General features: G+C 37.6%; 1 protein-coding gene across 2 annotated transcripts in view; it reads left to right on the top strand.

Moving 5' to 3' along the window:
* Positions 1–25,459, top strand: part of WDR49 (WD repeat domain 49) — a 139,353-nt gene that overhangs the window by 18,697 nt on the left and 95,197 nt on the right. For both annotated transcript variants that reach the window (XM_047100106.1, XM_047100105.1), the window contains exons 2-6: positions 3,210–3,650; positions 9,582–9,758; positions 10,589–10,763; positions 21,503–21,670; positions 24,473–24,621. In XM_047100106.1, coding sequence (XP_046956062.1) covers positions 3,210–3,650; positions 9,582–9,758; positions 10,589–10,763; positions 21,503–21,670; positions 24,473–24,621 — 1,110 coding nt within the window. The remainder of the gene's footprint in view (positions 1–3,209; positions 3,651–9,581; positions 9,759–10,588; positions 10,764–21,502; positions 21,671–24,472; positions 24,622–25,459) is intronic.

Genomic DNA, 25,459 nt, shown 5'->3' with positions numbered 1-25,459 from the left:
GGTTGTTTTCTTATTAAATTTTAAGAATTTTTAAGACATATTTTGGATGAGTTCTCTATCAGATATATCTTTTGAAAATATTTTCTCCAAGTCTATGGCCTTTCTTCTCATTCTTTACACATTGTATTTCACAGAGCAGAAGTTTTTAATTTTAATGAAGTCTATGAATTCTTTCTTTCATGGGTTATGACTTTGGTGTTGCATCTAAAAAGTCATCTCCAAACTGAAGGTCATATAACTTTATTTCTATGTTATCTTCTAGAGTTTTATAGTTTTGTGTCTTACATTTAGGTCTGCAATCCATTTTGAGTTAATTTTCCTGAAGGGTGTAAGGTCTGTGTCTAGATTCGTTTTTAATCATGTGGATGTCTGGTTATTCCAGCACCACTTGTTATAAGTATTATCTTTTCTCTATTGTATTGCCTTAGACCTTTTTCAAAGATCTATTGACTATTTTTATATGGGTCTATTTCTGAGCTCTCTGTTCCATTGATCTTTTTATCTGTTCTTATGCCAATAACGCACTATTTTGGTACTTACTGTAGCTTTATAGTAAGTCTTGAAGTCAGGTAGAGTTAGTCCTCCAACTTTGTTCTTGTCCTTTAATATTGTGTTAGCTCATCTGGGTATTTGGCTTCTCCATATAAACTTTAGAATCAGGTGGTTGATATCCACAAAATAATTTTCTGGTATTTTGATTGGAATTGCAAAGAATCTATAGATTATTTTTGGAATAATTGAGATCATAACAATATTGAATCTTCCTATCTTGGATCTTGGAATATCTCCATTTATTTATTTCTTCTTGATTTCATTGATTGGAGATTTGTAGTTTACCTTGTTTAGGTCTTATACATATTTTGTTAGATTTATATTCATCTCATTTTTCTGGTTACTGATATAAATGGTATTGTGTTTTTAATTTCAAATTCCACTTATTTGTTGTTGGTATATAGCAAAGCAATTGACTTTTATTTATTTTCCTTGTATCCTGCAGTCTTGCTGTAATGGCTTATTAGTTCCAGGAGTTTATTTGTTGGTTCTTTCAGGTTTTCTACATAGATGATTATGTCATCTGTGAACAAAGATAATTTTATTGATTCTTTTCTGATCTTTAAACCTTTTATTTCCTTTTCTTGTCTTATTGCCTTAGCTAGAACTTTCATTATGATGTTAAAAAGCAATTGTGAGATATCTTGTACCAGATCTTAGTAGGAAAGCTTCCAGTTTCTCACCATTGAGTGTGATGTCAGATGTCCATTTTTTTTTTTTTGCAGATATTCTTTAGTAAGTTGAGGAAGTTCCCCTCTATTCTTTGTTTACCAAGTGTTTTTATCATGAATGGCCATTGAATTTTGTCAAATGCTTTTTCTACATGTATTGATATATCAATTAATTTTAAAAACAATTTTATTGTAACTGATATTGCCATATCCACTTTGCAGATGGGGAGAGTAAGCCTCAGCACTGAAGTAACTTTCCAGCAGTTCCTACAATTACTGGTGGAATTAGGGTTAAATCTGCAATTACTTGACTTGCTCTACAATATGCTTCCTCCCAGAGCTTACTATCAATCCTGACTCTTTGACTCTAAGGTAGTAGGAAAAGTAGATTTCTCATCATGAATCTCACCAAACTAAACAACCTATTAAATAGTAAAATATATACTTATTTGAAATATTATTACTTCAAATAATAATAATAATAATAATAATATAGTATTGTTCTCTTTATTCACAGATTTTGTATTTGTGAGTTTGCCTACTTACTAAAATTTATTTGTAACCCCAAAAATGAATCCTGAAAACACTTTCATGGTCATTCACAGACATGTACAGAGTGGCAAAAGGTTTCTGCCTCCAATGTTCATATTCCAGGATGAGGTCAAACAACATAACACTCTACCTTTTTATTCTAGCACTCACACTGCAAACAAGCGTCCTACTTGAGGTCTACAAATACCAAGTTCATTTTGCATTTTTTGTTTTTGTTGGTTATTTCACTGTTTAAAATGGTCCCCAAGTGTGGTGGTAAGGTTCTGATTAGTGTTCCTAAGTACAAGAAGGCTATGATGTGGGGTCACCTGGGTGGCTCAGTCTGTTAAGCATCTGACTTTGGCTCAGGTCATAATCTTGCAGTTTGTGGGTTTGAGCCCCGTGTCGGGCTCTGTGCAGACAGCTGAGCCTGGAGCCTGCTTTGGATTCTATGTCTCCCTCTCTCTCTCTCTACCCCTCTCAGCTCATGTTCTCTCTCTCAAAAATAAACATTAAGAAGGCTGTGATGTGCCTTATGGAGAAAATACAGGTGTTAGATAAACTTTGTTCTATTGGTCATGAATTAAATATTAATAAGTTAACTTAATATGCTAAGTTAAGTGTCTTTCAACAGAAACACACAAAACAAATTATGAATTGATCAAGTGATGAAAATATTGTGACCAAAGGGTCATAGAAACATAACTCTGTATTTCGTCTCTGAACTATGGTTCAGTAGCTGCTAATTTAGTATTTGCAAAGACTTTATAGAGCATAAGTGCCACTCATCACAGAAATCAAACATATGTGCTTTTACTGTAATGGTGTACTTGTAATTTCACTGTAATGGTGTATTTACCAAAGTGGACTGCTTGCTTATGGATTAAAGTTTCACTGTGGTATAATTTCACTGGCTGTGCTAAACTCTGTTCATCTATCTTCTGTCAACCACTATACTAGTTTCCTACTGATGTTATAACAAATTAGCACAGACATAGTGGCTCAAGCCACAAGTTTATTATCTTACTTTGGAGGTCAGAAGTCCAAAGTGGGTTCGACAGGGCTAAAATCAGGATGTGTCAGAATTGTCTTCCTTCTGGAGTCTCTAATGGAAACTCTGTTTCACCTTTTCCTGCTGCTGGAGGTGCTTGCCTTCCTTGGAACATAGCCCCGCGTTACTCTGACTGCTGCTTCCATCATGATATCAAATAATTGACTCTCCTGCCTCCCTTTTCCAGTTATAAGGACATTGGTTATTGAGAATGTCAGCTTGTAGCCCTGTCAGTTATTTGCTCCCCAGCCCAAATTAACTTAAGTATAGTTATAAAGTAAAAGACAATTTTTTTTTAAGCTGGGAAGACTTGCTGATTAGGTCCACATTTGGGTGTGGTATGGTACAATGCCCTAGTACTTACGATGCTTTCACTATCATCTTGTTTTCATTCCTATTTCTAGCCCTCAGAACCATGTCAAACTATTTGCATGTCCAGAGAAGAGTTTATGCAAAGAATGACAGAGATTGTTGGTTGGGGCACAAAGGAAGAATATGGGGAGTTCTTTGACAAAGTGGATGTGGCCCAAGATGGCTTCATTAACTGGGACAAGTTGACTTCATTTATGCTGTTAGCACTTCATGAGAACGATGAACGAGCAAAGGCAACTGTGGTTCCCCAGTGGAAAGACCTTGAACTCCTTCCAACGAAACACAAGGACATCATTCAAAAAGTAATTTTCTTAAAAAGTTCAAGTCGATATCTGACCATCAGTAAAGAAGGTTTATTAGGAATCTGGGGAGAGAATTTAAAGCTCCAAGAAACATTTCCCATCACTTCAGATGCCACCAAGCTTAAACACCTGTGGGTGACAAGTATGGTTTCTCTGGAAAATATAAACAAGGTACCAAGTCTTTATAAATAAATTATTGCCTGTAAAAGGGGAAAAATGATAGGATGGGGCTCCTGATCAATATCAAGTATAACACCAGCAGGGACTGAGAGCTTCAGTCCCACTTTGTGCCTCTCATCTGATCTGGAGGGAATGCGAGTAGAGCCAGTGAGCTTCTCAATTTCCCAAACTGTTTTCTTCAGCTCCTTTAAAGGACACAGCTGACAGTGACTCAGATTCTTGGCTCTGTCCCAAATGTGGCCATGCTGCATTACTGGCTGGTAAGACGTTTCTGACTCCACAGTTTATGGTAGAATCATGGGTCTATATGAGGCGCTGAGAGGTTATTACAATGCATGGCACAACTCAGTGCAATCACAGGGAACTGCTTATCTGATTTTAACCACTGTTCAATTTCTTAATTCTGATGGGTAGGGCCCACTCAGTACAAATATCCTTATGCAACAGCCTATGAGCAAGATAATGTATTGAAAGGAAAATCAGTGTGTGAGGGAAGGATGAAGATAACTTAAAGATTCCATATTCTTAGTATTTTATATTAAGCAGATGATAAAATTCACTATGAAAATTAAAAAAAAAATATTTTAACATGTATTCAGTTTTGAGAGAGAGAGACAGAGCATGAGCAGGGGAGGGGCAGAGAGAGAGGAAGACACAGTATCTGAAGCAGGCTCCAGGCTCTGAGCTGTCAGCACAGAGCCCGACGCAGGGCACGAACCCATGGACTGTGAAATCATGACCTGAGCCGAAGTCGGATGCTTAACCAACTGAGCTACCCAGGTGTCTCTACTATGAAAACTTTTAAATGCACATACAAGCAGAGATAACAGTATTTTTTTTAATTTGTTTTATTTTTTATTTTTTTAAATTTACCTCCAAATTAGTTAGCATATAGTGCAACAATGATTTCAGGAGTAGATGCCTTAGTGCCCCTTACTCATTTATCCCATTCCTCCTCCCACAACCCCTCCCGTAACCCTCAGTTTGTTCTCCATATTTACCAGTCTCTTCTGTTTTGTCCCCCCTCCCTGTTTTTATGTTATTTTTGTTTCCCTTAAGTTCATCTGTTTTGTCTCTTAAAGTCCTCATATGAGTGAAGTCATATGATTTTTGTCTTTCTCTGACTAATTTTCACTTAGCATAATACCCTCCAGTTCCATCCACGTAGTTGCAAATGGCAAGATTTCATTCTTTTTGATTGCCGAGTAATACTCCATTGTATATATACCACATCTTTATCCATTCATCCATCAATGGACATTTGGGCTCTTTGGCTATTGTTGATAGTGCTGCTATAAACATGGGGGTGCATGTGTCCCTTTGAAACAGTGTACCTGTATCCCTTGGATAAATGCCTAGTAGTGCAATTGCTGGGTCATAGGTAGTTCTATTTTTAGTTTTTTGAGGAACCTCCATACTGTTTACCAGAGTGGCTGCACCAGCTTGCATTCCCAGAGATAACAGTATTAAGAACCAATATCTACCCTTTGCCATTTCCAGTTCACAGCCAGTCTAGTTAGATCTATATCTCCCCTCTTTGAAATCCAAAACATGCAATTGTTTAATCTGTAAATATTTCATAAAAAATCTCCTTTTTTTTTAGCATAACCATGATACCACGATCACATTTAATAACAATTACAATAATTCCTTATTCTCAAATATCCAGTCAAATACACATTTTCTTTTCTTGTAATTTTTTAATAGTTTGTTAATTCCTCATTTGATAGTTTATTTGAATCACAATCTGAGTAAGATCCAAACCATTGTGAATTGTTGATATGTCTCTTTTGATCTATGTGTTTTTCTCCACCCCTTCTTTATTATTGCATTGTTTTGTTATTGCTATTCTGTTTTTGTAAGAGAAACTGGTGTTTGTTCTTTAAAGTGTCTCAGTCTGGATTTTGCAGACTGTGTTTAGAGGGGGTGGTTTTACATGTCTCCTTGTTCCCCATATTTCCAGTAAATTGGTAGTCAAATCTAAAGCCTTGATCGGTTTCAAGATGGTTTGTTCTGGAATAGGTGTTCCTCAATCAGGAGGCACAAAATGCCTGGTCTCTCTCTTCTTGTGATGTTGACAGTTATAGCTGATTATTCCTTGATCTATCAATTTATTAGGGGTTGCAAGAGGATGACATTCTAATTCCATCATTTCTACTTTCTTCAACGTTTATTTATTTTTGGGACAGAGAGAGACAGAGCATGAACGGGGGAGGGGCAGAGAGAGAGGGAGACACAGAATCGGAAACAGGCTACAGGCTCTGAGCCATCAGCCCAGAGCCTGACGCGGGGCTCGAACTCACGGACCGCGAGATCGTGACCTGGCTGAGGTCGGACGCTTAACCGACTGCGCCACCCAGGCGCCCCTCTACTTTCTTTATAAGCTGGAATACCTCTATAAAAAGAAATTCCACCTGTCAAGTATTTAGTTATAATGTAGTACAAATCATAGAACAAAGGCAGGATGAATGGCGAATTCTTTACTTCTATTTGCCAGTATTCAAAATCCTCTAAAGACAAAAAATGAGCAACACTATCATTATTGTTATCAATATCATCACAAACTCATGAGTTTAAGCAATTTTATTTGCTTCAGTCCACCGAGTTGCTAACTCATCCTTAAAATTGTACCATCTTTATACACTGGAATGAATACAAGTCAGCTTCTGAGTCTTTTCTGCTATAACTGTGTTAGTCTTTGAAAGCTTCTTTGTTTTCTGGTGTGACAAGCTGTTCCAGGATCATCTTGCATATTTATTATGCCAGAGCCAGAATCCTCCATGTTTCCAAAAGCCCAGGGTTTTTGTAAGTGGGAAATGGTAGGCTCTACTGCCTTGAACGTAAAGAATCATCATCATCCTTAACTTCCAACGTGATGCACCCTGCTCTATTAATCTTCTCGAGATCACCGTGAAGTGGACATTGTTCCTACTTTAAGAATGAGAGACTATGGGGCGCCTGGGTGGCTCAGTCGGTTGAGCGTCCGACTTCGGCTCAGGTCACAATCTTGCGGTCCGTGAGTTCGAGCCCCGCGTCAGGCTCTGGGCTGATGGCCCAGAGCCTGGAGCCTGCTTCCGATTCTGTGTCTCCCTCTCTCTCTGCCCCTCCCCCGTTTATACTCTGTCTCTGTCTCAAAAATAAATAAATGTTAAAAAAAAAAAAAAAAGAATGAGAGACTAGGCAAGGAGAGGTTGTGGAATTTGCCCCAGGTCACACAGAATGCATGTTGTAAGATTTGTATACAGAGGCAGCTTGACTTCAGAACCTGTGTTTCAGAGTCTTTGCTGCCTCTAGAGTGGTAGCTGGACATCATCACATCCAGTCTCTTCTTGCTAAGGATCTGGTGTTAATGTTAACTATATGGGTTACAAGATGGTTCAAGCCCAGATTTTCTTTTATATCTGTGTGCAGCATTCTGTTATTATCATGCAATGTTTATGTTGTTATGTTGTGTAATGATTATGTCGCATTGTTTCCTCTTTCCAGGACTGATAACTAAATCTTAGCCTTTCCTTTGCACTTTTGCAACATAGAAGTTTAAAGAGGGTTGCTTTTTTCTTCTTTCCTCAAAGAGCTTTATTGAGATGTAATTATACAAAATGCACCGCACATACTAAAAATACCCAAGTTGACAGATTTTAATACATTTGTCTACTGTGAAAAATCAACAGTACAATGAAGATAATGAACATAATCGTCACGCTCAAAAATTTCCTTGTGCCCTTTTGTAATCTCCTGTCCAACCTCTCCCATCTCTCCTTGTCAGGTAGCCACTGATATGCTGTCACCATACAATAGTTAGCATTTTCTAGATTTGTATATAATTTACATCATATAGTGTATACTTGTTTTGGTCTGACTTCTTTAACTTGGCATGTCATTGGATATATCAGTTTATCTTTTTATTGTGTAATATTCCACTATGTGGATATAACATATCCTTACCAACATTTGGTATGATCAGGGTTTTCTTACCCACTTAATTTTGGCCATTTTAATAGGTTTGTATTTGATCTTATTGTGGTTTTAATTCACATTTCCCTAATGACTAATAATATTGAGCTTATTTTCATATACTGATTTGCTACCTGTATATCCTCTTTGGTGAAATGTCTGTTCAAATCTTTTGCCCATTTTGTTGTTGGTTTTATTTCACTGAGTTTTGAGAGTTCTTTATATATTCTGGATATATACATTTATCAGATGGATGATTTACAAATACTGTCTTACAGCACATGTTTTATCTTTGTATTTTCCTAACACTGCTTTTGGTAGTATCATTTTCAGATTGTTCATTACTAGTGCATAGAAAAAAATAGATTTTTAAAAATTATCTTATATCCTGCAACTACACTGAACTCATTTACTGGTTTTGATCATTTTTTGTTGCTGTTATTCTTTAGGATTTTCTGTGTTTACAATTATGTCATCTACTAACAAAGATAGTCTAACTTCTTCCTTTCCAAACTGGATGCTTTTATTTCTTTTTCTTGCCTACTTTCCCTTTCTGGAAATTGCAGTGTGGTATTGAATAGTAGTGGTGAGAGTGAACATCGTCATCATGTTCCTGATCTTAGGGAGAATACATTCAGTTTTCCACCATTAAGTATGATATCAGTTGTGGGTTCTTTGTATCAAGTTCAAGATGTTTTCTTCTATTCCTGGCTTGTTGAGCATTTTTATCATGAAAATGTGTTAGAATTGGTCAAATGCTTTTTTTGGATATATTGAGAGAATCATATAGATTTTGTCCTTTATTTTATTAATAGAGTGTGTTACGTTGATTGATATTTGTATGTTAAAGTAGGCTTGCTTTATGGTATAAATATCAGTTGGTCATGGTATGTAATGGTTTTTATATGTTGTTGGATTCTCTTTGCTATTGTTTAATTGACAATTTTTGCATCTATATTCATTAGGGTTCTTGATATGTAGTTTTCTTGTATGTTTTTGTGTAGTTTGGTGTTAAGATGGTATTGGCTTCATAAAATGATTTTGGAAAAGTTGCCTCCACTTTATGTATTTATTTATTTATTTATTGTTTGTTTTTTGAAGAGTTTGAGAAACATTGTTGTTAATTCTTTAAATGTTTGGTCGCATTTATTAGTGAAGCCATCTGGGCCTGGGATTTTCTTTGTGACAATGTTTTTGATTACAATTCAATTTTGTTGTTTTACTGATATGTTTGCTGAGATTTTCTATTTGGTCTTGAGTTAGTTTAGGTACTATTTTTGTTTTCAGAAATTTGGAATTTCATCTAGGTCGTCTACTTTGTTGGCATGCCATTGTTTATGATATTCTCTTATAATCTCCTTTTATTTTTATCAGGTCGATAGCAGAATACACTTTTATTTCTGATTTCAGTGATGTGTATTTTCACTCTTTTTTATCTTGGGTTAGTTTAGCTGAAGTTTGGTCAATTTTATCAACAAATGTATTGACACTTTTAAAAATAGTTTTGGGATTTTATCTAACTTGTGAAGGCTACTTACAGAGTTTTTATCAATTGATTTTTGTGAAAGACTCTGCTTACTTTATAAAGCATAATTTGTAAAGCTTCTGGTATGACTGTGTGATGCTCTAGACCTCTGTTTTTGTCTTTCCTTTGTGATTAATCATCTCATCTCCCATGGATGGATGAGGTTGGCAGTTTTGTGAAGTGGAGATACAGAGGAAAATATGTTCAAATGCCTTTAACAGGAAGAACTTTTTCTTGGCTAGAGTCCAAAGTTAGAATAAAGTCCACTTGTGCCGCCATGCTGTGCCTCTATAATACTGTTAGTGACCTGAAGGGAACAGTGTCTGATTTGGGGCTAAGAGTCGCATGTCTCCTTTGTATACTGATTTCACTAAATTCATCAGAAAAAATACTTTCTGTATTTCTGTATTTCTTGAACAAATATTTTCTATTTGTTACTTTAGATAGCAGTGGCTTTTACGAGTAAAGAGATTTGTTTCTATGATCTGCTGTCCAAAGGAGAATTTCCTTGTCAATATAAACTCCAAGGCCTGAAGGGAACACCGATTTGTATGGAATATTGGTATGACGTCCTTGATGCCAATGAATCGATTCTTTCTTTTGGGGACATAACTGGAAAGGTAAGCGAGGGAAGGAAAAGTTGAACACTATGGATTTAATCAGCAAACTGTAGCTCAACATAGAAATAGAATACAACGAGTGTGACCTCCTAATTGAGCTACACTACAAATTATAAAGCCACACCTGCTGGGCGTGGAAAAGAAGGATTAGGTCACAGTTCCCTTTCTTGCGTATGAAAAACAGTCTTCATGTGGTTTTCTTGTCTATGTATAGTCTCATTTTCCTTATTTAGAAAGAAATTGTAATTTTTTTTCACCAAACGATGCTTGATCTCGTAGGTCCCAGTTTTAATAAACATCAAATTTTAAATGCCCAAAATTATCTCTTATAACTCTTTCAAATTAATTATCCTGATTTTCATTTAAAAGCCTCCTCTGTACCAGCTCCCTGGGCAGTGCTTGTTTCCTGCATCACTTAACAAAGGGATAGATGCATTAGAGAGGGCAGCACAAAAACCCGGACATTGGATGCAATGACTCCTCTATCACATTCCACCTATCCGCTAAAAAATTATTATTTGTTGAATGCCCATGAACTCTGAAGTGGTCTAATTTGAACAATTTCCTTTCCTAATTGTGAAAGCTTTTCACTCTTTGTGTTTTTAATCACAAGTGTATCATAAAAGCAAATAATGAACTGCCCTTGGTAATTGCTTTACCAACATTATAGTTGTTTTGTCTTTTAGTATGACTGCCTGCATCCTTTAAATAATATTGAGGAAATTCCCATTAATTCAATACCTATTCCTTATTAATCTTAAAGAACATAGATTTTTTTTTCCAACAATGACCCTGCCCATTTTTGTTTTCCTTTCAATATCTCTCTCAAGGTTCAAGCAATTGTTTTCACGACGGCCTTGATTTCCCTGTTTGAGCGTCCTGCTAATGCACATGAAGACGAAGAAGCCACTGTGACTATTAACTGGGCAGAGCTGCTCTCTGGATATCACAAATGTTGCTATATATTACAGCATAATCTTCATCATGGAGATTGGGTCAGGCAAGGTACTCAATTTGAACAGTAATGAAAGAAATGGTCACCTTTGACGTCTACATTTACATTTTTCGTTGAAAATGTTTCCCATAAAATGTTAGTCTCACAACCAATAATTGGTTCTCTGGAAGTTTGGGCCTGGATTGTCAGCTATCTCCTGCACACTAACAGTTCTTTCTTTCTTTTCTTTCCTTCTAAAATTTCATGCAATTAGTTCAGGTGAACTGTGCATTGAAGACATCTCCAGAGAAGGGAAAAAATTATCATAGAATCCATTTAACTTCAACCCAACTCTGATCCTAAAAGTCTCATCTAGGGGCACCTGGGTGGCTCTGTCGGTTAAGCGTCCAACTTCGGCTCAGGTCGTGATCTCACGGTTCGTGGGTTCGAGCTCCTCATCCCGCTCTGTGCTGACAGCTCGGAGCCTGGAGCCTGCTTCAGATTCTGTGACTCCCTCTCTCTCTCTCTCTCTGCCCCTCCCCTGCTCGCACTCTGTCTCTGTCTCTCTCAAAAATAAATAAAACGTTAAAAAAATTTTGTTTCTAAGTCTCATCTAGCCACATCCATGGCTGCTTAGTGAAAGAATGCAACAAGTGCCCTCAAAACCACTCCTTTGTTTTCTTCATGTTTTCATGAAAGTATATTCTTTTGATTGTCTTCAAAAAGGATCTTTTTTTCCTGTTTGTTGATATAGTGACTGGGTTCGTCTGATCTACAGTACTTGGGTAGTATTTCTCTGTGTGACAGATTATGTCATAAAATAGCATCTATAGAAAGCCAGAAAATTCCTAATACCTTGTCGTCAATCAGTTTATTAGTTTCACAGTATATATAACTTATACAAAGTTTGCCTCTGGTCCAGGATCTACATGTGCAATATCTGTTCTGATATCTCTTGGGTCCTAGTATCTACTAGACTGTGGTAACTTTCTCACTTTTAAATTGCAACATTAAATTATGCCCATTGAAAGGAATGGAAACTAACAGTCTCTCTTTGACTATTATCTTATAGGTCTATTCCTAATATACTTTGAAGGAGAGATAGTCAAAATGGACCCAGCTCTTGGCCCTTTTAGTATTTTTGCCCTCTTTGGAGTTTAGAAGGTTGCAACTAATTCTTTAATTCATGGCCCACAATAGTAATATCCCACAAGATGGGAACTATAGGTTCTATATTTTTTTCTTCACTATAAATCGTATCACATCTTTGATACCTTCTGCCCATCCTTTAATTCTGGCATGATATTGAATGTGGGAAAGACAGAAGATGATATTTTTTGGTTATCTCCTCTGTGTTGCAGGCACAAAATTGTGTGTTATGTTTGTATAACATGGATATAAGAATCACAGTACTAGAAACTGCAGGGAGCTATTGCAGCTGCTTCCAAACAAGCATGGTAATTGAAATATACTAGACATGCAATGTTACATTAGGTTCAAGTGTACAACATAGTGATTCCACAACTCTGTACATTACCTTGTGTTCACCACAAGTGTAGCTATTTTCTGTCACCATACAACCTATTACAATATCACTGGCTATATTCCCCACACTGTACCTTTTATTCCTGTGATTTATTCATTCCATAACTGGAATCCTGTGTATCCCACTCCTCTTCATCAGTGTTGCCCATACCTCATCCCCAGCAACCATCAGTTTGCTTTCTGTCTTTATGGATGTTTCTGCTTTTTGTTTATGCATTCATTTTGTTTTTTAGATTCCACATAAAAGTGAAATTATAGGGTATTTGTCTTTCCCTATCTGATTTATTCCACTTATTATAATACCCTCTAGGTCCATCCATGTTGTTGCAAATTGGAAGCTCTCATTGTTTTTTATGGCTGAGTAGTATTCCATTGTGTGTGTGTATGAGTGCGTGTGTATATATGTATGTATATATGTATACCCGTGTATATATATATATGTATATATGTCACCTCTTCTTTATTTTCCATATCTGGGCTATTCTAAATAATGCTACCATAAACATAGAAGTGCATCTATTGTTTTGAATTAGTGTTTTTGGGTTTGGGGGGTAAATACCTAGTAGTAGAATTACCTGATCATGGTATTTCTATTTTAATTTTTTGAGGAAACTCCATCCTGTTTACCAATTTATATTCCCACTAACAGTGCATGAGGGTTCCTTTTTCTCCACGTCCTCACCAATATTTGTTGTTTCTGGTCTTTTTAATTCTAGCCATTTGATAGGTGTAAGGTGATATCTCATTGTGGTTTTGATTTGTATTTCCCTGATGATTAGTAATGTCAAGCATCGTTTCATGTGTCTGTTTGCCATCTGTGTGTCTTCTTTGGAAAAAAAATGTCTATTCATGTCTTCTGCCCATTTTTTAACTGGATTATTTTTGGGGTTTTTTCCTGTATTGAGTTGTATTAGTTCTTTATATATTTTGGATGCTAATCCCTTGTTGGATATATCATTTGAAAATACCTTTTTCTAGTCAGTAGATTGCCTTTTCATTTTGTTGATGGTTTCCTTTGCTGTGAAAAAGCTTTTTATTTTGGTGTAGGTCCAGTAGTTTATTTTTACAAGCATGTTATTTTAATACATAAAACAAACACCAGATAGACTATAGTAATAAAGTACTAGTTCTTAAAATCTACTTGTAGTAGGTTTCCTCAAGATTAGTGTATTATTTGAGTTCCATGACCTTAAATTACTATGAATAAATACAGAGAAGTAGCTAAAAGAATTTTGTTATTGAAAAGATTGGGGATATAACAAGTAAAGTTTTCAATTTGATATTATATTTTCTGAATATGAGTAGTATCTAAATACTCTCTTCACTTTCAGTGAGAGAATGAACAGTTTCCACTCTAGACCCTGTCATAGTTTCATTTAAACCTCTCTAAATTCAACTCTGCTGGTAATTGCTTATAAGCATTTGTCTGTTAAGTTGCAGGACAAGGAGTTTTCTGTAGGTTCAAGTGAAATCATTGCTCATCGTGTTTCCAAAACATCATTCTAATCTTTGGTTCCCTCATCTAGTGACAAAAGAACATGGAAACTTAGTTTAGTATCAACACTGTAATTCATGTTTATGAACTAAGCAATCCAACTTTGGAGTCTGGCCTCTGAATCACTGCAATTAGGAACTGGCTACAAAAACATTTTACATATGAAATAAATATCAAGGATGTTTACTATCTTATTAGGATTACATATTTCTTAGCTCTGTGAATCAAAACTCATTGTAATTAAGTGATTAATTTTTGGAAAAATAGCCGAAAAAATATATTTACATTAGTCAGTTTATTTAAATTGTGGACTCAATGTGTAAAGCAATCAACAATTATTTATTTGTCTTTTATGTGCTCTAAACTGTTTTAGGCCTTGGAGACTGTAGAAGAAAGATTAATTATAACCCTCAAGAAACTTAGTATAGGAATAAGAGTTAAAGACTCATGTAAAATAACTTATTAGAACATTGTACAATGGTACTGAAAATTAGCTACTAAACCACATAAATGAGATATTAACTCCCATAGTAATTCTTAAGCAGCAAACATTATGAGGAAAGCTTCAAGAGTAGTTGGTGCTACTCAAAGGATGGATAGGTGGAGGGAAAAAGAACACAGAGAACATGAGTAAAGGGAGACAAGCAGACACAATGAAGGGAAGAGAAATGGACATGAATAGATGAGAGGCTGAGTATTGAGCAAATACAAGTGAGTAGGTCTAATAGGGACATATGTTGGAAATCTTGGCAACTAGCCCTATTTACACTTGATAGAAAATGAAACAGTGAAGCATTGAAGGTTTTTGAGGATACTTGGAAGACCTAATATACACAACATTTAGGAATGGTTTCTTTGATAGTTCTGTTTGGCATAGGTTGGAGGACAAAGAAAGACACTGCAATCAGGCTGGCTAATTATAAGGCTTTTGATGATGAGAAAGTGGAAATGATAAAGCAAGCAAGGAAGGAGGGAAATAAGCAACCTTCTGAAACAGGAATCTTCAGGACTTGAGGTCTGAAAATTTGAAATGATGAGCCATTTTAGAATGTCCCACAAAGACATCAGTTTCCAGGTGGGGAATATTCTATTTGCAGATTGCAGATGCCCTGGTCCTACCCAGTGCTCATATTCTTCTCCATTCACCTTCTCAATGTGGACTACCTCTGAAGGATTCCCTTATTCTGGGATATTCCAGATCCTGCCACCAAAGCAGAGTCTTACTTGCCAGTTTTGACCCCGAAACTTCCCTTACCTTTACCAAACTCCTTATTTTGCTGTTTCTTGTAATTCATATGGACTTTGCCTTACATGATTTTCAGGGTTCTCAATTTGAGCTATGCTCCTGGCTTCTTAAAAATCTTGCTTTCAGGGACGCCTGGGTGGCTTGGTCAGTTAAGTGTCTGACTTCGGCTCAGGTCATGATCTCACGGTCCGTGAGTTCGAGCCCCGCGTTGGGCTCTGTGCTGACCGCTCAGAGCCTGGAGCCTGTTTCAGATTCTGTGTCTCCCTCTCTCTCTGCCCCTCCCCTGTTCATGCTCTGTCTCTCTCTGTCTCAAAAATAAATAAATGTTAAAAAAAAAATTGAAAAAAAAATCTTGCTTTCAGATGCAGCTCAATCTGTGAAGGAATCCTAAAAATTTCTGTACCTACATCACAACTTTTGTCCTGCCTGTCATAACTCTTTCAAACCAGAGGAAATTTGGATGTATCACATGCAAATCACATGTATACATAAACTGAAAGCTAAACGATCTTCTTAGGGCGTATGATAGGTTTTTTATTCTCCATAGTGTCTACTGTAACACATGGTACCATGTTTTGCCCTATTTTCCCTTTCTCACTGTTTTTAAGTAACTTACTTGTGATGTGCTTCAGTTTATTGGTGTGTGTGTGTGTGTGTGTGTGTGTGTGAGAGAGAGAGAGAGAGAGAGAGAGAGTGTGTGTGTTTACACTGCTTAGAATTCATTGAAATTCTTGGATATATGGGTCTATAGTTTTTATTAAATTTGGAAATTTTTCTATTGTTATTTTTCCCAAAATTGTCTGACCCCTTCCTTTTTTTTTTCTGGGGCTCCCATTATGTGTGTGAAGTATCTTAGATGTTTCATATTATCCTGAAATAAGCTTTTTTTTTTCTGGGGCTCCCATTATATGTGTGAAATATCTTAGATGTTTCATATTATCCTGAAATAAGCTTTATACATATTTATTCAGTCTTTTTAAAATTTATTTTAAATCACTATGTTTTAGTTTAGTTAGATTTTCTTTCTATGTCTTTGAGTTTCTGTTTCTTCTGAGATATTGCAGAATGGTTTCAGAGGATGGGGCTGCCTCTCTGGTTCACGTGGGCCAGATCGCCCCAACCTAGCTCTGAAGGGATGATGGCTCTGCAGAGAGTCATGGTGTAGCCACACCCAGCGGAGCCAGCACAGCGGTGGGACCCCCTCAGAGAGCTGCAGCATAGGTGGACAGCAGCACCAAGCCATGGGAATAGCATGGCCATTCCAGTGGATTTGGAAGGGAGAGCATCAAGCCAAAGAGAATTATTCTTGAGTGTTAAGGTTTCACAGAGTTTTCTTGGTTAGACTTTGTATTTACTTAGTATCTCGTACCCCTTTATTCTTTCCTATTTCTCCCCTTTGGAATGGGAATGCTTACCATATGCCTGTTCCACCACTTTTTTGGAAGCACACAACTTGTTTGATTTCTTGAGTTCACAGCTTGGAAAGAAATTTTCCCCAGGATGAATTGTATCCCAAGTCTTTGTATCTGATTTAGATGAGACTTTGAACTTAGACTTTAGAGTTGATGCTGGAATGAGTTAAGACTTTTGAGACTATTGGGATGTAATTTGCTTTCAAGAAGGACGTGGATAGGGGAGGGGCAGAATGTTAGGGACTAAATGTTTGTGTCCATTTCCAAATTCATATGTTGAAATCCTAAGCCCCATATGATGGTATTAGAAGGTAGTGCCTTTTGGGGCGCCTGGGCGACTCAATTGGTTGAGCAATCGACTTCAGCTCAGGTCACGATCTCACCATTCGTGAGTTCAAGCCCCATGTCGGGCTCTGTGCTGACAGCTCAGAGCCTGGATCCTGCTTCAGATTCTGTGACTTCCTCTCTCTCTGCCCCTCCCCCACTCATGCTCTGTCTCTCTCTGTCAGAAATAAATAAACATTAAAAAAAATTTAAAAAAAAAGAAGGTAGTGCCTTTCGGAGGTGGCTAGTATAGCTCTCATGAATAGAATTCATGCTCTTATAAGATACCTCAGAGAGTCTCTCACTTCTTTCCCATGTGAGGATGCAGCAAGAATTTGGCCACCTATGAACCAGGAAATGGGCCCTTACCAGACACTGAATCTGTTAGCGCCTTGATCTTGGACTTCCCAGTCTCCAAAACTGTGAAAAATAAATTTTTGTTGTTTAAGCTACCTGGTCTGTATATTTCATTAAAGCAGCCTGAATAGATTAAGACACTGGATAAATACTACTGAAAAATATTTCAAAAGGAAAGAGAGATACCAAAAGAAATCTTGCTCATTATTAGTAGATTTAAAAAAAAATAGGGGGCTTTTTATGGTTAAAAAAGTGATTGGGGTAAAAAAGATTGCAAATAGTATATAGTTTAATACTATGTGAATCAATATTGAGGAAAATGGATAGGGGAGAAGGCAATTTAAAAAGTATATAGAGTCTAGAAAGGTGAAGAGTTTATAACATTTTCTCTTATTTCAAATTTAATTTTTCTTAAAAATAATTTTTTTTAGCGTTTATTTATTATTGAGAGACAGAGAGAGACAGAGCATGAGCAGGGGAGGGGCAGGGGGAGACGCAGAATCTGAAGCAGGTTCCAGGCTCTGAGCTGTCAGCACAGAGTCCGACACGGGGCTCGAACTCACAAACTGCGAGATCATGACCTGAGCCAAAGTTGGACGCTTAACCGACGGAGCCACCCAGGAGCCCCTCTTATTTCAAATTTTAGATTTGAAGCCCAAAGTACCTGTGAAAGAAGGACCTAATTCAGTCCTAACCAATGAATGAATGCCTGTTCCCAGATTTAGCAGTAGCTATTAGAAGCTTAAATACAACTTTTTTTATTTGCAGCTCAGTTATTTCAGTATGAGGAGAAGGAAAGAAATATTAAAATAATGAAGCAGGGAGAGGAGGGCAGGAAGGAATAAAAAATAGAACAGTGGGCCTAATAGTGATCCCTGGTCCACAAGACTTAACCTGCCAGGAGCAAGCAACCAACAGTTGCTTTCATTTGATATATAATTTTTTTTTTTTTTTTACCCCAGCGACATGAATCGATACTGTTAGAACTCCTCAAGAAATATTTTTTGCTGATTTTATTCTTAGTGTGAGAAGAGAATATACAATTGGGGAAAGAAAGAAATAGATGAGCAAGTATGGTAATAATGTTTCATTGAAGCCAAGGATAAAATATTTATAAAACTGAAATGTCAAAGGAAAAACTTAGAGTCAGACATAAGAGTATTAACTTACTGCTTCATGATAAGGTTCAGATTTCTATTTTAAAACTTTGAAGGAGAAATATTTTCATCTTGTCTGAGTGGTTCTGTGTCACATTTTAATAGAAAAATAATTACATTCTGAAAATGCTTGTAAAGTACAGAGATTTTATGCAATAGGGGCAAGACATAAATGTCTTAAATCTGAGAGAAGTTTTCCTTTTTTGGTCCTAAGTAATTGTCTCCTCTTATAGACAATATCATTGGAAACCTTGGAAACCATAGACTGGCAGTATAGCTTTTGAAAAAGTGAGCACTAAATTGCCAATAATAAAAAAAAGCATTGATTTTTTTTTTTTATTACGTTGAAAGGTGTTTTGTCTCCTTTGTTTGGCCATGGCTGGAAGAAGGTACAAAACAGTTTGGACTGATAACAAAATCACTAATTGCTGCACTAATTAATAGAGGTGTGCCAGAGAATTGAGAATACAGCTACCAGGCTACATTTCCTTAGGAAGGAAGCCTTTATAATTGATAGAGATGAAGTTTGGAATAAGGGCTACATTTAGTCTCTTGTTGTTCTTTGTTCCACTGCTCTGCATCTAAATCAGTCCAGACAAAAAGAGGGTGCCTTCCTGAGTTAGCTAGAACACCGTGTCCTTCCTATCAGTTCTCTCACTGTGTTGAAAGCTGTCGAAATCAGCTTTGAGCTGGTAGCCTAGGTTTGAAGAGGTCTCTTCCTGCAGCCTGTTTAACAGCGTGTTGGGCGTTAAGTCCATTTGTATCATGGGCATGGGCGTCCAATCAGCATTTTGAAAAGTCATTAGATTAATTGCATTATTATTTTTTAATGTGCCCATCAGTACTGAGTTAGATGCATTTTGAGTTTTAAAAACGAAATAGGGTGATTCTTTCTGTCCTTCTTACAATGGTAGCTGGTCAGAATATAGGCGGCCATGTGGTGGTCTCAGAGAAAGGGACTCAAACTTCAAAATAAGAAATGCAACTGAAAACCAACTCTCTCAAGCAAGAGATCATCAAAGAAAGTTCAAGGTAGGGTGTTTTCCTAAAGCCGTATGACTCCTAAAGTAAAAAAGCTTGGAAAATGATAAGAGTTCTTAGAAATGGCCCCATTTTCTACTCTGCTACAGCTTGTACCTGTTGGCAGAGGATATCAGGTGGCCTCATTCTAGCTTATTTCAACTTCACCTAATGGCATTACTTACTTGGTTTTTAGGGATCACATTCCATTTTCAGATCACTTTCCTCACCTTAACTAATTGCCATTACACAGGGTCATCCTGACAGTACACCCACGAGAACAGAACAGGGATCAATGGCAGTTCGCTTAACGCCTTTTTTATGACTAAGTGGCAAAGAGCGGAAGCATGGAAAGTGAACATCTTAATGGACAGACATGATCAAGTTGTCTTTTTTCCCCCCTGAAAATAGCATCTAAAAGTAATTTAAAAAGTATTTTCCTCCACCAATCTTGAAACTCACTGAGAATATTAAAAACAAATCATTTATTTTATCAGCTCACCCCATTCCCTAGCTTGATATTTTAAAAACTTTCCCATCATAACCTATCATTTCCTTTCCTGTCTTCAAGAAGGGAGGAAAACATTTTTATTTATCAGATAATTTGATTTTAAGGAAATGGCTTTACCCTCACCTTTTACTTGGGCATTCTCAGGAGCTCTGGCATTCCACAGTCTAATCAGATACAAGTTATATCTTGGTCTAGAAATAAAGTGTGAATTGTTAAGCCTCCGATATGTAACACTACAGGCCCATAAATGTCACTTGGTAGCCTGCAGATTCAAATCTAAAAGCAGTCCTTCGAATACCAGAGCAGAACGTACTTTTTTATATGTTTTTTCTTTATAGCCTCAAAACTGAAGATGATAGTTCAATGTAATGTGGGAACACAAGGCAAAGTAATCTTCTGCACAGAAATACTTTATTTTGATTGTACCATAATGACATCGTGAAATTTCCATGGATTTGAAGATACAGCGTTTGTTATATACTCTAGATCAGATAGTATTGCTTCACTGAGTCAAGTTACAGTAACCCTTAGCATTTTCTGTAAACAAAAGGAATATTTTCAGTGAGGTTGCTTCCTAATGAGAACAGATGTCATCAAACTTAGACTGTTGGTACTTCCTGTAAAGAAGCAGCAGTGGTATAGCGGGTGCTCAGGGACCTTTATTGTCCTGACATTAATTGCTCCCTAGTGAGGTTCACCTTTGTAGAAGCTGATCACTTCTTTTTTTTAAATTTGTAATGCTTATTTATTTGAAGAGAGAAAGCCCATGCATGCACACGTGCGCGCGCACACACACACACACACACACACACACACACACACGAGTGGGTGAGGGGCAGAGAGAGGGAGAGAGAGAATCCCAAGCAGTCTCCATGCTGTCAGCACAGAGCCTCAATGGCACTTGATCTCAGGAACCATGAAATCATGACCTGAGCTGAAATCCAGAGTCACATGCTTAACCGACAGAGCCACCCAGGCGCCCCAGGAACTGATCCCTTTGTTCTCCCTTCCTTCTTCTCTCTTTTCTTTCTCTCTCTTTTTTTCTTTTTTGAAGGAAAGACAGGTGAGAGAAAATGATGGAGAGGAAACAAGGAGGAGATAAGAATACTGTTCCTGGAGGAACAGGATATTTGTTGTTTGGAGCCTGGGAGTCTGACAGGTCCTCCTGGCAAGAGGCAGCAAGATCCTTGCTTGGGGAATGGGATTTTGTTCCACGGTATCTGGTGCTGTGTCCCTGAGGACATAGGAACAGCCATTTTACCCAAGTCCCTGGCTGTGTTTGTGCCAGACGTTGAGCCCTGTCTAGGTCCAGTCATGACTTAAACGAACCATGGTTCGGGCACGGTTTGGACCTTGGAGAGCAGCAGAGGGTGTCTAAGCTTCTGTTTGCCTGCTTCAGATCCAGGAGGAAGAACCCAGGAATCTGGCCAATCACTCATCTTAAGACTCCAGAATCCCATATGATTATTGTGATTATGTTGTTTCCTGCCATGTGTGCCAACTTAAAAAAAAAATTTCAAGGTATCCTTAGATTGGGTAAAAGGTCAGAATGCAGACTTTGCTGTAACTTCCCACTGTAAATTCTGTAGTGGAGCGGGGAGGCATTAATGAGGTATTTTCTATGTATTGGGTTGTGTCCTCATAACCTGGGTTTAATTTTTGACTTTAGGTATTAAAACTGTTGAATTTTGCTCATGTTTTGTGAGAAACCAACTAAAGATCCATTTCTTTTTTTTTAATCAGTTACTTACAGTGCATCTTTAGATGCTATCATTTCCAGTACAACCAACAATACAAACACTGTGGTGCTGGCTTGGAGAGAGAAATCAAAAAAACCTCTTAAAATGACATCCTTCAATGTTGCCGAGGGCATTCATGCTTTTGATTACCACTCTCGGCTCAATTTAATTGGTATGTAAAATAAATCATGGTAACTCTGAGGGCCTCATAAATAGTCTGGGATATGTATTTGTATGCACGGGGCCTCTCCACCTTCTTGCTTTATTGCCAGAGAGACCAAGTTGAACAGCTCACATTTTATTGCCTGAGAATGTCTGATAATGATGCATTATGATGTGCGGCATGTATGAACTACATTGGGGTGGAAATATGAGGATGGGCCCCAATGCCTGAATTAGCGTTTTTATTAGAATTTGGGAGGGGATGTGAGATGATACAGAGAAAGAAGACGGTTTTGGTGCTGTGTCTGCTATTCTGCCATCTTTCTAACACCACCAAATGCTCAACCTCCTGCTGCTGCTGTTGCGGCTGCTGCTACTACTACCACCACCACCACCACTGCTGCTACTACGGCTACCACTACTACTATTACTACTACCACCACAACTACTACCACCACCACTACTACTACCACTACTACAATTATTACTACCACCACCACACTACTACTACTACAACCACCACCACTACAACTACTACGGCCACTACTACCACCACCACCACCACCACCACTACTACTACCACACTACTACCACTACTACTACTACTACAACCACCACCACTACAACTACTACGGCCACTACTACCACCACCACCACCACCACTACTACTACTACCACACTACTACCACTACTACTACAACCACCACCACTACAACTACTACGGCCACTACTACCACCACCACCACCACCACTACTACTACTACCACTACCACCACCACTACTACAACTACTACCACTACCACCACTGCTGCTACTACAGCTACCACTACTACTATTACTACTACCACCACCACACTACTACTACTACAAGCACCACCACTGCTACTACTAGTACTATCACCACTACTACAACCACTACTACTACCACCACTACTACTATTACTACTATCACCACTGCTACTACTACTACTACCACAACTACCACCATCACCACTACTACTACCACTACTACTACTACTACTACTACTACTACAACCACCACCACTACAACTACTACGGCCACTACTACTACTACCACCACCACCACCACTACTACTACCACTACTACTACTACTACTACAACCACCACCACTACAACTACTATGGCCACTACTACCACCACCACCACCACACTACTACTACTACTACCACAACTACCACCACCACCACTACTACCACCACTGCTACTACAACCACCACCACCACCACCACTATAACTACTACCACTACCACCACCATGCTACCAGTACTACAACCACCACCACTGCTACTACTACCACTACTACAACCACCACCACCACCACTACTACCACTACTACTACTACAACTACTACCACTACCACCACCACCACTACTACTGCCACTACTGCAATTACTACTACTACCACTACTACGACTACAACTACTACTACTACTATGGCTGCTGCTGCTTCTATAGCCACAACACACCTACACCAGAACTATGAAATATAGAAGGTTTTCACTGTTCAGAATGCAACCCCCACTGCTTTTTGAACATTTTCAGATTACCCTAGTTTTAGTTTAAAATGAGAGTTCTTTTTTTGATATGGAAGAGTATATTTTAGCTGAGGAAATAAGCTATAAAGTTTCAGGCACTAACTATTTAAAATATGTGATGTTTTGAAAGCTGATAATTTCATATGGTATATACATTAGTTCAAACACTATGAAAAAGTGAGGCACTAAAACTTAATAGGGTAGTTGTAGAGAATGGCCATACACGGCCTTTGGAATGGGTCATATTAATAGCCCTCATTTAACAATTATCACTCACATGAAGAGTATTGGTATCAGCTAGGAGGCTGAGTCTCTAAAATCCCTAATAATCATGGCTGACAATCACAGTAAAAGATACCTTGAATAAAAAAAAAAAAAAAAGATACCTTGAATAGAAACTCAGGAATATGCCAATATTCACCTTTCAAAGAGAATTGTAGATCTATCTGATTAGGTTGGGTTAGCGAATTGAGTTTGGAAGGATGCAAATATCAACTATTTCATTGATTCATCGATTGATTATTTCAACCCTACACACTGTCACTACTTTGTACCCGGCATAGTGCTGGAAAGAGAACAGTGAATAAGTTCAGCTCTACAGTCATCCCCAAAGAGATGAGAAAGAAGAGAAAAACAAAGAGTGCTCTACTGAGTTTCTACAGACCAGAAACACCACTGTTCCGCATGCTCTTGATGTCCTCCCTGAATAAAACAATTCATGTTCAAAAATATCTTGTTCTCTCAATAGAGAAGGTCAAAAATATAATTCTGCTGTTTGTGTGCTTGTAAATATTCAATTGTTTATATGGCAGTGGAAATAATTTGTTTCTATATCTTTTTCATTAATTTGGAAACTTTAAATATTGGTTTAGTTCTTTCTTACTCCTGGGATAACTAACTGTAACTTGGTGTATATTCCTAGGCTGTGCTAGCAGTAGAAGGAAAGCATGAGGACTGAGAAGCAGGAGTTTGTGGCCTCCTGGCTGGGCCATTGGCTGCCTCCTAAACGGGACTCTTGTCCTGTGGCCCCATGAATACTCGTTCCCCACGTCTCCTTCCATTTCCACCATTTCCGGTAATAGAACTCAGGCCCGTTAGTTTGCCATGATCTTCCTTTCTTCCAGGCAGGGTGCATTAGTGCTCAGAAAGCATTTAAGAACCTGCAGATGTGCGACATGCACTCATTTCAAAAAGAAAATGTTATGGGTTATTCATGTACTAAAAGCACTTTTTTTTTCTTTCTAATTCTGGTTAGCAACTGCTGGCATCAACAATAAAGTTTGCCTTTGGAACCCCTATGTTGTCTCTAAACCGGTTGGTGTCCTCTGGGGTCACTCAGCCAGTGTAATAGCTGTCCAATTCTTTGCTGCAAGAAAACAACTTTTCAGCTTCTCCAAAGATAAAGTAAGTGATATCGTACATTCCAAGTATTTACTTCTGCCTCCTGGGTTCCTCCCTAAATCTATCCTTGGTCCTGAATTCCTCTGGGGGATGGTGTAGATTTTTAAAATATACTGGCTAACTACTATGTCTTTGGAAATCTAAATTAGGAAAAGATATTTATGGTAACTTAAGCATAGTCCTGGGCAACTAGACAAAGTATTTCCTTAAAAAACTTTTCTAAATGATATACTCGTGGATTTAATCTTTATAGCTGCACTCTCAGAAGCTCACATCTGGAGAGTTTCCAAAGTTCTCACTAATGCAATAGAAAAAAAAAAAAATAGTGATGGGGAAATGTTGCTTGGTAATTGTAAGATGTGGAATAGGCACAGCTAATTAGTTATTTTTTTTATATTGAAGAAATTCGGTAAATTAGAAATTTAAGTTAACCTGAAGACTATCAAGTTCATTAAGTACATTTCGATTGTGTAAATCAGTCCATTTCCATTTGGTGATGTTGATGGGATATTTTTTAAATGTCAGACAAAAACATGGTACCAGAACCAGGCATCCAGGTTGAATCCTGACCACATTATTTACTACCCATACTCCCCTTAGGAAAATTTCTTAATCTCTAATAATCTTGTCATTTGTTTCTCTGTCGAACTTTCATTGTACATAATGCCTAATTTATAGATCCAGTTAACATGTGATAGATTTCAAGACACTTGGTTGTGAAGAGAAGAAGGGGCGCAGGGCTATAGGCTTATGGGAACAGGCCCCACCTGAGACTTTCAGTGAATCTGACTTTTTATTTTATTCTAAAGTGATACGTGTATATGTAAAATCTAAACAGAAG

The sequence above is a fragment of the Lynx rufus genome, unplaced genomic scaffold, assembly GCF_022079265.1.
Source record: "Lynx rufus isolate CCGP_SWC_20201006 ecotype Redwood Valley unplaced genomic scaffold, mLynRuf1.p SCAF_5, whole genome shotgun sequence".
Taxonomy (NCBI): domain Eukaryota; kingdom Metazoa; phylum Chordata; class Mammalia; order Carnivora; family Felidae; genus Lynx; species Lynx rufus.
Note: the sequence above shows the minus strand (reverse complement) of the source record. Positions and strands in the feature narration are given on the sequence as shown.